The sequence below is a fragment of the Eptesicus fuscus genome, chromosome 1 (genome assembly GCF_027574615.1).
Source record: "Eptesicus fuscus isolate TK198812 chromosome 1, DD_ASM_mEF_20220401, whole genome shotgun sequence".
In the NCBI taxonomy this organism is placed as follows: domain Eukaryota; kingdom Metazoa; phylum Chordata; class Mammalia; order Chiroptera; family Vespertilionidae; genus Eptesicus; species Eptesicus fuscus.
The window spans coordinates 95718871-95735004 of record NC_072473.1 but is presented as its reverse complement, the minus strand read 5'-3'; the positions used below and the strand labels follow the sequence as shown (position 1 = coordinate 95735004).

The following is a 16134-nucleotide window of genomic DNA, read 5'->3' as shown; positions in this document are numbered from 1 at the left end:
CTATACACATGCCCACCCCACTCTTCAGGGAAATAAGCTGCAAGTAAATGAACAAGTGTTTAACACACTCTTTTTTTTTTCTTCTTTTTTTGTATGTCAAGTAAAACTATGGAACTAAATCAAGGGAAGTATATGGGTCAGTGCTGGGTCTGTGGAAGGACTAACATTTCCAATGGTCCATTCCACAATCCATGGCCCCTCAGAGAACACAGGATGTATCCACAGGACAGCCCAAAATATCTTGGGGAAGAGGCGGCATTATTCTCATTGTAGTTGCCATCTTTACTAGTTCAAAGTCTTCTTTAATGATTCACCTTTATTCTTGACCACACACACACACACACACACACACACACTCCACCTTCACCTCAATCAAGCTTTGCCCCACTTTAAAAAAACAAAACTCAAAAAAAACAAACAAACAAACAAAAAAACCTCCAAACCTAGCCCGCCGGGATTCAAAGTGAATGCACTTGATCGCTAGGGTAGGCCCTTTCCCACGCTTCCATTTGCCCTTCTATACAGGAATGGGCACTCTAGCTGTCCCCCAGAGACGCCAGGCAGCCTGACCTCCACCTTCCAGACGACTAGTCGCCGCCCTTCCCACCTTCCCGCGTTCCTCAGAGTCCAGGAACCCTAAGTCCGCGCGCGAAGCAGATTTCAGGTTGTACGCAGCAGATTTCAGGCTGTACGCAGGCGCGCGCCCCAAGGCCCGCGCAGAGAGAGGGCGGGGATGAGGGGCCGAACCCTGAGGGAGGGTGGGCGGGGGGGAGGGGCGGTGCCGATCACGTGACGTGGTTTCACTGTTTACACGCGGAACGGCCAGAGCCTTTGGCCTCAGTCAGTCGTTCGGCTCCGTTTCGGTTTCACTTCCGGTGAGGGGCAGCCTTCGACTGGCCGTAAGCCTACGGTGAGAGCAGGCGGCGGTGACGGCGGCGCCTCTGCCGGGGGGGGCGTGCGGTAGCGCGGCGGCGGCGGCGGCGGCGGCGGCGGCTGGGCCTCTAGTGCCCGCAGACCACCTCTCCAGGACGGACTCCAGGTGCCAGCAGGGCCGTCGAGAAGATGGAGGAGCTGGTGGTGGAAGTGCGGGGCTCCAATGGCGCTTTCTACAAGGTACTTGGCTCCAGGGCAGGCCCCATCTTCGCCCTTCTTTCCCTCCCTTTTCTTGTCGGCCTCGGCGGGAGGCAGGCCTGGGGCCCTCTTCCCTAGTGCTGCGCCCTGGGGGCCAGGACGCTCTAGGCGGGATGTTGTTTGAAAGGGAAGGACCGGACTTGGGGCCTGTAGGAAGCCCCTCGATCTTCGCTTCCTTTCCTGTTAGCGGCCCTGGCGCCTAACAGAATGAGAAGCGAACCAGGTGGAGAGGGTCCCCTTTTGGGGGCTGAGCTCCGCCAGGAAGAGCTGGGGATGGGCGCTGGCTCGCGGCAGGTTGGAGATCCCTGCAGGAAGGGCCGATATCTATGTGAAGGGACTGCATGGCTTATGGCTTTTTTCTCTTTTCCTAAATATTCTCTCCCAGTGGGATCAGGGCCTGACGTGATGGTAGTTGCTGAGGACCGGGGGGGGCGGGGGGGGGCCGCGCTTCTGTGGAGCCACCTTCTGCCTTGCAGAGGGGTTTGATATCTCCTTTGGCTTCTCTTTTTCGGTCCAGCATTGGGACTTCGGAGAGCTCCACTGTTCTGGGCAAGGGATGTGAAGAAAGAGTAGTAAGAAGCTGTAGCCACTACCAAATCACAATGGCAACTGATTTTTAGTGGCTTCTCTTTGTAGATTTCAGAAGAGATTTTTAGATCCAAAACTTTCAGGAAAACACTGACATATCCGAGTAATGTATTAAAGAAGTTAGTAATCTTGAATATTCGTGGCCTCTCAACCTCTTTATAAATGTGGGCAAATTCAGGAATAAAGATGCTTCAGTAACTAAAAACATTAGCTACTCTACCACTTAAAAACAAAATTTTAACCCTCCAAAGACCTGAATATATGCTATGAAACTTCAGGAAATTAACTGAATGTTATAGGGAATTTTTTTTAAATGAGTAAAAATAATTGTTTTATACTTAACTGTCGCTCTGAATGTGCAGTGTTGCAGTGGATTGTATTATTGAGGTTTTAAATAGGCATGATGGTTTTACTGTGTGTGTTTTTTTTTTAAGTTATGCCACTGCAAATCAACTAATATCTTACATTTTCAAAAGGAGGATTAAAAAATATTTTGAGGTATCAGTAGTGCATCTGTTGTTACACACTAACTCTAGATCTAGTAATCTATAAATTCTTGTTTCCTCTTCAGTATCCTTCTGTAACTTCTGCAGGTAATATCTCACCTTACTACAGTCTTGGCAATAGAAGGTGTGTATGACAGAAAGCATGTAAAGTAGCTGTTGCCATTATCCAGCATGATTCTTAAATTTATTATAGAATAACTTAAATGTTTCAAATGAGATTGATTTGGCTGAAGGAAAATAAACAATTGACTCAATTATATATGTGTTTACCAATTTTATGGAGATATTTGGAAATCAACATATTTCATAAGTGAGTAAAGTATATAAAGTGTTCCATACTTTTAGCAAAAAAATAAAATATTTTGCTGTAAAAGGAGGAAGAATAACCCAACATTTATGTTCGTAAGTCTCACCAATATAAAATTGTTTCTGTTGACTCTGCAGTCAAAATTTTGATTGCATTTATTTCAGGGATCCATAATATCTGCTAGTTAGTTTGTGTAGAATTTTCTCTGGTTCCAAGATTGGCAGTTTTGCTTACTAGATTTGAGGTGCTAAGTATTAAATAAATATAAGCAGGGGCTAATGGTTGAACAATATTCTGATCTGTGTTATTAGCTTAGATTGGATGACACTCTTACTGTCTTGTAGTGGAGTTTGCTTGCTATACAGGGCAAGTAGCACATCCTAATCTTGAAGGATTTATCATTCTCTTCCAGCAACCTATGATTTGTACCCATGATTTTGCTTGCAAACCGATTGGAGTATAAGAAGCCACCACATATTTTTATACAAGAAAAATAAAGTGAATTAAGCCTGCTAAAAAACACCCTCTGTCTTTGCTATCAATCCCAGTTGTTTTTTTGTTTGTTTGTTTGTTTGTTTTTTAACAAAGTTGCTTAATTTGAAGGTGAATAAAAAGAATGGGTTGTCCTATCCCATAGTTTCCTAAGGGGAAATTTGAACAAATGTGTGTAATGAAATTGCTGTTTTATTTATTTAGTTAGGTTTATTTTTAAGAAAACCTCAAATGATCTGTATTGGTGGAAAAATAGTTTCTATAATGAAAAAAGTTTTAAACTTTTATAGGACTCATTGTTGTGAGTTATAAAAGTAAAACAAAAGTAAACTAAGTAGCTTGTCCAGTGGGATTGGCAGAAAAGATGGGAAATAAAGACCAATAAAAAATAAACTATTGTGGAGAAATGTTAAATTTATGAAAAAAAGGAACCTGGTTCATTAAATTGATAGAAAAGGTTTTAAAAACAAAACAACTTCAGTATAATTGAACTCAGACTTTAATTTGCCTAACACAACCACCATATTACAAGGAACAGTTCTTCATCTTCTGTGAGCACATTATACAACCTTGCAATACAAACTGGATAGATATGGCAACGGTTGAATTATTTTTTTCTAAAAAATAACTTAAGCTCAGGATGCAGAATTAACAGAACCATGAAACCTAAACCCTAATATTGTAACAGCTCATTTCTATATTTCCCTCTGGTGTTTATTTTTAAAAATTTGGAAGTTAGATTTATTAATTGTCAAAACCACTACTATTACGCTTAGCTATGTCTTTGACTTAGAAAATGATAGTCACGTGTACAACTTATAGAGCCTTATCTTATTTAAGACATGAAGACACTTGCGTTATACCTCACAAAATCTTTACAAAGCAGTTCTAAATGAATAATGTTGAAATATAGTCTTTATTCTAGGGGCATCTGCCTAAAATTGTGCAGTGGGGGTTTTGTTATTGTTATTGGGTTTTTCTTTTGCTGAGTTATATATTGAGAATAGTAATGAATTAACTCCATTTTAAATGTAGAATGTATGTCATTGCAATATATGAATGTACTAATACATCCCAAGATACCTAGGTTTTGTATACTAGTATGGAAATTACTAAAAATGGATAAGTCGTATGTTGGAAACATAAAATATGAAACCTTTTTGTTTTCTGAAAATACAGGGTTTCTCAAAAAAATGTATACGCACTTTAACAGTTGATAGCTCAATTTTGAAAAAGAAATGTATTTTAATAAACACTGCCTTTATAATTATTCAAAGTATGTATATACATTTTTGGAGGACACCTTATATACTGACTGATAAGTAATATGGTGTAAATATAATAAACTACATTCTTATTGCTAAATTATATTTTAATATATTTTATGTTTTTAAGTTTGGAATCTTAGGATAGACTTTAATTTGGTGAACAGTGATATGAAGCTAGCAGCTAAAGATGGCAAAATCTACAATCCAGGAATTTTTTTTTTTTACTAAAGACATAAGTGGTCCAACATGTCATATCAGCTACATAACTTGCTAAAAATCACTGTTTTACTAAACTTGCATAAGGCACTATTCATGTTTCCTCTGAAGTCTCTAGACTAAGGTGACCAGATTTTAACATTGGTAAAGCGGGACACCATTGACTGGGGGCTGGGGGGGGGGTGTTCTTGATTAAAAATTTGGTCTATATGGAGCAACAAAAATTTGCATAGAACGCAAAAATAGTATTGTAATATATTTTTTTAAATTTCAACATAAGTACAATTTACAAATATAATAAATAAAAAATTATGTATAGTATTATTTTATTCTTTGGCATATTTCTCATTTGAGTGAATTTTTTTTTGGTAGATTGCTGTCGTTGTTTAAAAGGTCATGAATTTGCCGTAACGTAAGTCATGTCACTTTCAAGGCCGGCGCTAGACTTTTTGCCGCCACTATAAAATATAAATAATATGAGTACTGTCTGCTAAATTCAAGAAAATTTATGTATTTATGAAATAAATAAATAAATTACGTACCTAAATTATCTGAATAGCTGAGTTGTAATGACATCACTTGTTTAACTAGTTTACTAGCACGCAGTACGATGTGTATCGTCTGAGAGACAGTTACAAAATGTTTTCGTCGTTGCCAATCCCAAAAAATGCCATTGTTCATTAAGTCCAAACAATGGTGGTCGAATTCTAACAACTGATCAACAATGCGAACTTTGATAAGCAGTTCTCGATAATCAGTTCTCAACAATTATTTGTTATTATTAAAGTTTAACATTATAAAATTAACAAAAATAATATAAAACTCATATCCTGGCTAAATAGCCACATGGCCGCCGAAAACCGTATATTCCCTTCCCGTTCTCCCGCTGTTCCCTAGCTTGTCCTGCATTCTTTCCAAAAATCAGGACTTTTTTAAAACGCCATAGGACACGGACAAATTGTTAAAAATCAGGACTGTCCTGCCAAAAGCGGGATGTCTGGTCACCTTACTCTAGACCTAACTTTGCATGCCGGTGATATTCTGTACTTTGAGGAAATAAATTATTCAATTCAACCACAATTTTTTCTTCTGAGAGTCTAAATAATTTTTTTTTAATGTGCAGTATCTTTATGGATGCATTATTTCCCCCTTTTAAACTGTTTTTTCCAACTTCATACTCAAACATTCTGAAAACCTCCAAATAATGAATTAAATACAAAATTCAGTGCTGTAATAACTGGATTTCTGATTCCTACCCACTATGGAATGTACTTACTGATTATGATTGCTGTTAACAGATGCTGAGAGCTTTCTAGGTGCCAGGCACTGTTCTAGGTGCTTTCCCTCTGTTAATTTATTTAATATTCTCCCATTCTGAGGTACTGTGGTTCCCATTTTATAGATAAGATCTATAAATAGATGAGATCTATTACTAGCTAGTAAAGGTCAGATCTGAGTTTTGAGTTCAGGTAGTCTGACTTCCTGAAATTATGAAATTTAGTTTGAAGAAATGAATTGGATTTGATTTCCTACCCATTTTTTTTTTTACTTCACTGTAATCTTTTATTGTATTTATTACTGTAGCACTGCCTTAGCATTCTCTAAGTAAGTTGCAAGGTTATGTTGCCATTTTTTACTGTTGATACAAAGATGTCATGACATGTAAAATGTTCAACTAATGTATCAGTTTCCTTTTTATGCAACCTGAAATATTACACTGTCATTCTTTGTATGAATGCTTTTTAAGAAAGATACTAGTAAAGTTAGAAATCTTTGACCTTGCTATGAAATTGGCTTTTGTTACATTGAGAGCACGTAGAATTGAACTATTCAAAAGTTAGACTACAGCCCCTTCCGGGTGGCTTAGTTGGTTGGAGCGTTTTCCAGTGCACCAAAAGGTTGTGGGTTTGATTCCCAGTCAGGGCACATACCTAGGTTGCGGGTTCAATTCCCTGGTTGTGCATGAACCGGAGGCAACTAATCAATGTTTCTCTTTCTTTCTCTCTCTCTCTCTTTCTCTCACTCTCTCAAATATCAATAAAAAACATATCCTCGTGTATGGATTTTTTTTTAAAGTTAGAATACATACAGGAAAATTAATAACTTTTAATATTATTCTCTTTGTACTTGTGTGTTGTCTTTGGTTCAGGGTGAACTGCTGGATATGCACTATGGTTGGAAGGTTGTTGATGAGGTTTATGTACATTTCCCTTTTTGTTGTTCATTCCCTTATTTTGTTTTTTAAAATACCTTTATTGTTGGAAGTATTACATATGTCCCCCATTTTCCCCCCATTGACCCCTTTTAGCCTGCCCTAGCCCCCGACCCCAGGCCTTCATCATACTACTGTCTATGTCCATGGGTCATGCATATATGCATACAAGTTCTTTGGTTGATCCATTCCCTTATTTTGTTACTGCCTACATAGTAACTTTATATGTGAGACCTTGGGTTTGAATCACAATTTTTTTAGATTATTTTTTAAAATATGTTTTTATTGATTTCAGAGAGAAGAAGGGAGAGCGAGATAGAAACATCAATGATGAGGGAGCTGCCTCCTTCATGCTCCCTACTAGGGATTGAGCCTGCAACCTGGGCGTGTGCCCTGACCTGAAATGTAACCGTTACCTTCTGGTGTATTGGTCGATGCCCAACCACTGAGCCACACCAGCCAGGCTGAATCACATTTTATCACATATTTTATCTATCCTCTATCTCTTACAGGTTTTCTTTTGAAGGATTATTTTGCATAGCTCTTAAGTTTTCTCTAGTGAGAATTATCACAGCACTATATGTGTGTGCTCTCTCCAGTGATATATAGAGGTTATATTTATTAGTGGTCAGGGGCTTACAATGAAATTTCTCTACATGATAAAGTCTCTTGTGACCTGTGACTCATACTTGTGAGAGAGTTTACTAACCAAAGGGTGTGAGGTATAGTGAGGCAGTAAGCGTTCACTCAAATGGGATGGTTTTCTTCTTAGTTTCATCCATCCTGATAATGTAATATTTGAATTGAATTTCTAGTCATTATACACTTTGGTAAGTATGACTTTTGTGATTGTCTCTTTGGGCCAGTTGCCAACAAGTTGGGAATCCCATAATGATTTTTTGATTTCCTATTTATTCCCCCTGATGGGGAACTTGTGTCTGTCTTTAGCTGCACTTTAGCACCTTTCTCAGACCCCAAAGATTTTCATCGCATTTTTTTCTCTCTCATAGTCTAAATAATCTTTTAGTATTTACTCTCTATCTTTGAGGAAATAGCCATTTATTTTTCTGTCTCAATTTTTAAATCTTTAAAAGTGTGATTTTGTTGAGATGTAACTCTGAAATGCAAGAGCACATACGGTTCTGCATCTTTTTTTTTTTTTAATACATTTTATTGATGTTTTTACAGAGAGGAAGAGAAGGGATAGAGAGTTAGAAACATCTATGAGAGAGAGAAACATCATCAGCTGCCTCCTGCACACTCCCCACTGGGGGATGTGTCCGCAACAAAGGTACATGCCCTTGACCGGAATAGAACCTGGGACCCTTCAGATCGCAGGCCAACGCTCCATCCACTGAGCCAAACCGGTCAGGGCTCTGCATCTTTTATAAAGTGTGTTCCTCTATGCTTTACCTCTAAATTAATTAATGACAACTATGTGCCAGGCATTGTGCTAGACACTGGACATGTGTGATTTTATTACAACAGTATTAAAAGGCAGGTCCTATTCCCCTGTATCTGTTCCTTACTTGCAGATGAATGAGGAATCTAAGGTCTAAACCACTTTTTGGAGATTTCCACAGCTATGATGTGGTAGAATCAAGATTTTGAATCTAGATATCATTCACAGCAAAATTTTTAACCGCTAAGTTTATTGACTCTTACAAGAGCCCTAGCTATCATTCAGTACAGCTCCCTTTATGTAGTCATTCAAACCCATTCAATCTGCCTTCTTTGATAACCTCTCAGAAATCCCCTCCCCAAACACCAACTTGACTATTTTCTCCACAAACACCAATTTTGCTTGATATGGATAGATAGGGATTACAACAAAATGTAGTTCTCCAAGTTGGTGGTGGGTGGTATGATAGTGCTCTGGAAGTGGCCAGGGAAGGGAGAGTACGAATGTTGGGGTAAGGGAAGGACAGGACCAAAAGGAGGGTTATTGGAGAAATAATAAGAAACAGGAAGATGGGACCCTCGTTGGAAGTGACAGTTTAGCAAAAGGCCTTAGAAGTCATAGGAGGCGGTTCTTGGCATGAGTGCTGAAGAAACCAGTTAGTTACATGCCTTCTGTATTAACTTAATATGCAAACAGTGACCAAAGATGACTGATTTTGGAACAATCATACAAATATCCATCTATATACAGATAAGCCTCCTTAACTCAAAGGCAGTGGCCCTGGTAGGCTGTAATGATTACTCAAACCATTTCTGACACTACATCAAGAATTGCTTTCAGAGTATTTGAAAGCATTTTTGTTTTGTTTTGTTTTCTTTTGTTTTAAATAGTCACAACAGTTGTAGATCTTCCTCCTTTGAGGGAATGTTTGATTTAGGAAATAGACAAATGTGGTGAATGAATCTGATTAAATTGTGCAATATCTTTTTGGCAAATAGAAAAAAATATATAGCAATGAAATAATGGATTTCAGAGTGCTTTTAAGGTGGTTTTGAAAATAATCCCCAACATTTGTAGATGTTTTAAATCAATATTGTCCAGTGGATCTTTATTTGATGAAAGGAATAGTTTCTATTTACGCTGTCCCCTACAGTAGGCACTAAGCCATGTGTGGCTATTGAGCAATTGAAATGTGGCAAGTATGAGCAGGAGACTGATTTTTAATTTTATTTCATTGTAATTAATTTAAATATAGAAGGTCACATATGACCAGTGGCTGCTAGGGTGGGTGGCACAGTTTTACACAATGGCAATAGTATTGGAAAGACACCTGATTTAATGGCAACAGTTTTTCATCCAGCAGTAATAAAGTTCTCTTACCTAACTAAAGGTGTTAACATTTTCAGCATCTAATATACAGTAAGGAATTAATATTAATTACAGTTGACCTTTGAATAATCCTCGGGTTAGGTGTGCAAACCTCCATGCATTAAAAAAAAAATCTGTGTATAACTTTTGACTCCCCCAAAACTTAGTTTTCCCCTGGTATTTGTGGGAGATTGGTTCCAGGATTCCCCGTGAAAACCAAAATCCTTGGATGCTCAAATCTGCTATATAAAATTGTATAGATGAATGCATAGTAGGCCCTTTACATCTGCAGTCTCCAGTGTGGATCAAAAACAGTACAGGTACTTATAAAAAAATCCATGTGTGAGTGGACCCATGCAATTCAAACCCATGTTGTTCACAGGTCAACTGTACTGCTAAAATATGCAAAATAAAACTTTAGACAGAAGCAGTGGCCCTTCTACCACACCCATTTCTCCAATTCTAAGCCTTTGTTCCTGCTGCCCCTTAGCCTAGGCCTGTGCCTCCCTAACCTCCACTCCCTTTTGTTGTGCTAATTCTTCCTTTAAAACTCAATAGGAACCTTATCTTCTTGTGTGTCTTCCTGATCAACACATCTACACACCTTCCCTCTAACACACATACCTTTCCTCCAAAGTTAGCATAGGAAACCCTTAGGCAATGATCCACTTAATAACTGCTCATACAGTTTTTAGTAGTCACTCAAGACCTGTGCCCTTACCCCTAGGAAGTTTGCTGTTAGTGGAGAAATGAGCAATAGTAATAAATGGGATATGTTTATAGAAGTGATACGCATAGGATGTATAAGAATGAAGAAGAAAATTTAACTTAGTCCTCAGGGTTTTCTAATACAAGGTGAGATCTGAACTGAAACCTAAAAGACCAATAGGAAGTAGCTAAGTTAAAAGATGGGAAGGACAATTGGAAAGAAGAAAAAGCATTTACAAAGAGAGGCCCAAGTAGTTTAGCACTGCTGGGTCACAACCTCCAAGGATGTGAAAGATGAAGCTTGGAGAGATAAGCAGTGGAGCCAGGTCATGAAGGGACTTTTACAGCCAGAAGAATTTGGCCATAATCTTTGCAGGTAGGGAAAAACTACAGAAGAGAAAAGTACAGAACAAATTTGAGTAAGAAGCTTAAATCTCTCAAGCCATTATAAAATGAATTAAGATATAAAGCTCCTTGGGTTTCTTTATGGTTTGTCCTACTCCTTTACTTGTCAGAAAACAAAAACAAAACATTCCGCTCCTGTTAAACTTAATTTTACAGAATTACCTACAGCATGCTGATTAACAAATTCTTACTAATGAGTTAGCTGTTACTTTTGTTATGTTATTTTATAGAATTATGCACAGCATACTGATTAAGTAATTCCCCATAATTAGCTATTACTTTTGTTATGTCTTTCTGCAGGTTACTAGCAATTGTGGTATCAGATTTTAAAGAGTTAAACCTCTATGCTATATATTACTATATTTTTCTCCAAGTACATATGAGATTGAGAATTTAATTAAACTCTAGTAATGGGGCATTTTAGTGGTATTAGAAGTATATTGTTGTTAAAGAAAATTTAGTATACTTGTGTATATATAGATTTGCAGTTTTTACAGTTACATTTAGTTATTACTGTACTAGAGGCCTGGTGCATGACATTCATGCACTGGAGGGGGGATCCCCTCAGCCCAGCCAGCACCCTTTCCAATCCGGGACCCCTTGGGGGATGTCCGACTGACAGTTTAGGCCCAATCCCTCTCTCAATCTGGGACTGCTGGCTCCTAACTGCTCACCTGCCTGCCAGCCTGATCACCCCTAACTGCCTCCCCCTGCCAGCCTGGTCGCCCCCAACTACCCCCCATTCTGGCCTAGTCGCCCCAACTGCCCCCCACTGCCGGCCTGGTCGCCCTCAACTGCCTCCCCTGCCGGCTTGGTTGCCCCACACAACCTGCTGTTCAGTCGTCCCTCACTAACCCCCCTGCTGGTCTGGTCGCCCCACGCAGCCTGCTGTTCAGTTGTTTGGTTGTCCCTCACTAACACCCCTGCTGGCCTGGTCGCCCCACGCAGCCTGTTGATCGGTCGTTACTGTGATGGCGTCCTGGACAATTTGCATATTCCTCTATTATTAGTATAGATAGTAACATTTTATTAAGGAGAAAAAGATATGTTACAACAGCTGTGCTAAGGGCTCTGGCATAGGGCTCTGGAACAAGTTTTATAGTTTCCAAAAATTGTAGCCTAAATACCTCCAGCTTTGTACTCACTACCTCTCCTATTAGATGCTGAACTCTGGAGCAATTTTTTCATGTTTTGTTTTAACTAATCAGTATTCCCAGGGCCTAGCACAGAGTAGGTGACTACATATAGATGTGATTCATGAATGAGTTATTCTCATAAAATGAACAAACTTTCATTTAAATCTCCATTTTATTCTTTTAAAAAAAATATGTTTGTATTGATTTTAGAGAGGAAGGAAGAGGGATAGAGAGATAGAAACATCAATGAGAAAAGAACATCGATGGGATGCCTCTTGCATGCCCCCCCCCACTGGGGATCGAGCCCACAGCCCCCTGCATATGCCCTGACTGGGAATTGAACCGGAAACCTCTTGGTTCATGGGTCAATGCTCAACCACTGAGCCACACCAGCCGGGCTCCATTTTATTCTTAAACATAAAATATTTGGTATCGGTGTAATTTTTTTTTTTTTTTGGTATCTGTGAAATTTAACTAAAAACAAAAGATCTTCAAGTTTAGAAGGTAATTTAACTGTTTTGTTTTTACAGGCCTTTGTAAAGGACGTTCATGAAGATTCAATAACAGTTGCATTTGAAAACAAGTAAGTGTCTTGATGTAATTTTAGTGTTCACGTTCTTTAATATTTTATGCTAATTATTCCTTTTACTCCTCATTAAAAAAATTCAAGTCTAGTTTGAGTGTTTTTCAGGAATGGATCTTCATGTTACTGACCAGGAAGTTCGTGAACAATTCAGTATTAAACCAATGGATAAACTGTTCCTGCTAATGACCTCAGAGATTCCTTTTGTATAATCTTGATCCTTACATCTCAGTTTCCTTGAATGTGAAGAAAGAAACCAGATCCTTCTCTATTAATAACTGAGAGGTTGGATAGGAATATTTGTAATTGTTAAAAGATGAAAATTAATGGATTCACAGGTATTGGTAAAATTGATGTGAGTTTTGTAACATTAAATCTAAAATTAGTGGTTTTAGTTTTCTAGTATATTTTATTGGAAATAATCATGTTTACCCCTTAACTTATTTTTTACTTGTTACATATACTAGTATTTATATTCAAAAATAGTGGTAACTGATCTTTTGTGCTTTCTTCTGCTAGATGAGTAAACATATTTATAGGTCTAGGAATATTATCTATACAAAAGTATCAGTAATGTAGATGTTATTTTATTTGGGGAGACCAGTCTCTTGCTTAAAACTTGTTTTCAATTACATTTTACATTCAATGTTATTCTGTATCAATTTCAGATGTACAGAAAAGTGGCCAGAAAAATCCTGCACTTTACAGAGTGGTCCCCCTGGTGCCCAAGCCCCCACCTGGCCACACATAGTGATTATGACACTGTTGACTATATTCGCTATGCTGTAATCCACATCTCTGTGACTATTCTGTAACTACCAATTTATACTGCTTAATTCCTTCATCCTTTTCACCCAGCCCCCCCTTACCTCCTCCCATCTGACAACTGTCAGTCTGTTGTCTGTATCTATGTTTACTAAGATTTTTGATTGCTAATAAAGGCTATTTTCAGAGTAGCCATTCAAGATTCTAAAGTACAAACAAACTCCTTGACTGTCGTGTAGACATGGTCACGATATTAGGATTTTATTGAACTCTGAAGAGTAGTCAACAATGATAACATTTTGGCTTTTATATACCAAGAGAATTAATAGTACATCAAAAGCAAATTACAAATTTACAGAGAGAAGAAATAGATTAGTAGTTGCTTAGCACTTGGGGGGATAGGGAGCCACAGCTAGAGTATAGGATTTCTTTTTTTCTTTTTTTTAATATATTTTATTGATTTTTTACAGAGAGGAAGAGAGAGGGAGGGATAGAGAGTTAGAAACATCGATGAGGAGAATCATCGATCAGCTGCCTCTTGCACACCCTCTACTGGGGATGTGCCCGCAACCAAGGTACATGCCCTTGACTGGAATCGAAACCTGGGACCTTTCAGTCCACAGGCCAGACGCTCTATCCACTGAGCCAAACCGGTTTTGGCTAGTATAGGATTTCTTTTTGAGATAATGAAAATGTTCTAAAATTGACTGGTAATGGTTGCACATATCTGTGACTATACTTAAAATCATTACATTGTACATACACTTAAGTGGATGGATTATATGATATGTGAATTATATATCTCAATAAGTCTGTTAAAATATAGTATCTGACCCAGACATACTGTAATTAGATTGTTCACAGATTTTTTTAGCTACCAGCAGGGCAAAGTAGTATTCTCTGATCCCTAAAACACATTTAGGGGGACAGAGATAAAAGGATTTAGTGTATCCGACTCTGTTCTTAGTTCTAGACTAATAATTTCAGTCCAAATTATAGTTAGAATACCTTTCTCTGTATACATAGAGCCAAAAGTTCTAGAATCTGCATTTCTGCTATTTCCGGTATCCATGGTTATACACGAAACAATAGCATCACACCTCTAACGGAGAAATCTTTGGTAACTTGGAGAGTAATTTTTTTTCTCATAATTATACTCTTTACTACTTGCTCCAATCACTAGTTAAACACTGTTTCCCAAAAAAGGAGAGTTATCTTTATTTGCCACTCTTAGTTTCTCCTGTAGTCCTTAATCTAGAGCTGTGGTCGGCAAACTGTGGCTAGCGAGCCACATGTGGCTCTTTGGCACCTTGAGTGTGGCTCTTCCACAAAATACCACGGTCTAGGTGAGTCTATTTTGAAAAAGTGGCGTTAGAAGAAGTTTAAATTTAAAAAATTTGGCTCTCAAAAGAAATTTCAATAGTTGTACTGTTGATATTTGGCTCTGTTGACTAATGAGTTTGCCGACCACTGATCTAGAGTATTAAGCAAATAGTCATTTCCTCTGCATTTAAGAATCAGTTTACACACTGATTTATCAGATAATTTCTCTTGTTTTCAATCAAATTTCTACTATAAACTTAAAATTATTATATCTTTGGACCTACTACTTCTCTTGTGTATTATAGCTGTATAAAAAATTATCTTCAAACCATCTGCCATCTCTGGAATTTGAAATTGATAAACTCTTTTTCCTTGAATTCATAGAGTATGTTTTAGAGTCAACGCTGTATTTAAGCACATCACCAGGACTTGCTAGGTCCCTACCAAAGTAGTCTCTTGGCCCCTTTTTGTTTTACTTTTAACAGAAAAACAACTAATATTTTATGGAACTTCGGACTATATTTACCCTTCCTTTCAATCATAACCTCCTATTACTGTAATACACAATTGTTTTACATGCTTTTTTTTTTTTTTACCTTCCCTAGTTCATGTATTTTGAATAAAGAATTTGAATTTTTTACCCTGGCCGGTTTGGCTCAGTGTTTAGAGCTCCAGCCTGTGAACCAAAGGCTCTCAGGTTCGATTCCCAGTCAAGGGCATGCACCTCAGTTGCAGGTTCCCCAGCCCCGGTAGGGTGCGGGAGGCAGCCAACTGATGTGTCTCTCTCATGTGGATGTTTCTCTATCCTCTTCCTCTCTCCCTTCCACTGTCTCTGGAGATCAACAGGAAAAATATTCTAGGAACCAAGAAAATTATATCATGTATTATTACTTGCTTTACGAATCGAATTTAGCAATGATTTGTAACATGATAAAAGTCATTGGTTTTTAGTAAGTTGAAAAAGGCTTTTCTGAGGTAAAGATAATTTTTTTGTTTTATAGTTTTCAAGTATGTATAATACTAGATAAAGGGATCAGGCTAATATAGGTCCTCATCAGATTTCCACACATTCTGACTTAATTACCTATCCTCCTGTTTTATATAATAGCTCTTCTTTTAAAAAAGTTGTACTTTTCTCAGTAGGATTTTACTAAGAAAGCTCTTTAGTAAAAAAAAAAAAAACAAAACAAAAACCAGAAATGACTGCTCTAGCAGTTGAATCCTCCAGTGTTTTTTTTTAAGTTTGTCTTTTAGTATTTTATATCATTGTGAATATAAAAGAATAATTTGGTGTTTTTCAAAATTGTTCCATATCATTTAAAATTAAAAAAAAACAACAACAAAAAAACATAGGCAACTTACTGAACTTCTATAGGCTGTCTCCATTGGGTTTCTGTGGTATAGGAGACCCCATCAGGCCCCACCATACTGATCAGCCGCCAGCTATCCATGGCAAGAATTGGCCACATCGTGGGATCTAAAATTTAAATAGGGAAAAGTGAGTTCTGAATTGCTAATGTGCTGACTGCCCCATTTTGCTTGGGAATTAGATGGCATTTAGTACCAGTTTCTATGGTAATTGGAATGTGGTTAAAATTCCTTTGCAAGTAGAAGTATGGTGATGGTATTACTAACATTTACTAATACTAACATATTTAATTTAAGCATCAAAGGAAATTGCTGTTGTGACCTTACATTTAGAACTTTTAGAGGTTGGAATTAAT

At 37.9% G+C, this 16134-nt stretch overlaps 1 protein-coding gene across 7 annotated transcripts in view; it reads left to right on the top strand.

The window, feature by feature from the left end:
- The first annotated feature begins 846 nt into the window (after nt 1–846).
- The window catches only part of FMR1 (fragile X messenger ribonucleoprotein 1), a 40449-nt gene continuing 25161 nt past the window's right edge, over nt 847–16134 (top strand). For all 7 annotated transcript variants that reach the window (XM_028135845.2, XM_008159012.3, XM_028135843.2 and 4 more), the window contains exons 1-2: nt 847–1113; nt 12270–12322. In XM_028135845.2, the coding sequence (XP_027991646.1) occupies nt 1063–1113; nt 12270–12322 (104 nt within the window). In that variant the 5' untranslated portion in view covers nt 847–1062. The remainder of the gene's footprint in view (nt 1114–12269; nt 12323–16134) is intronic.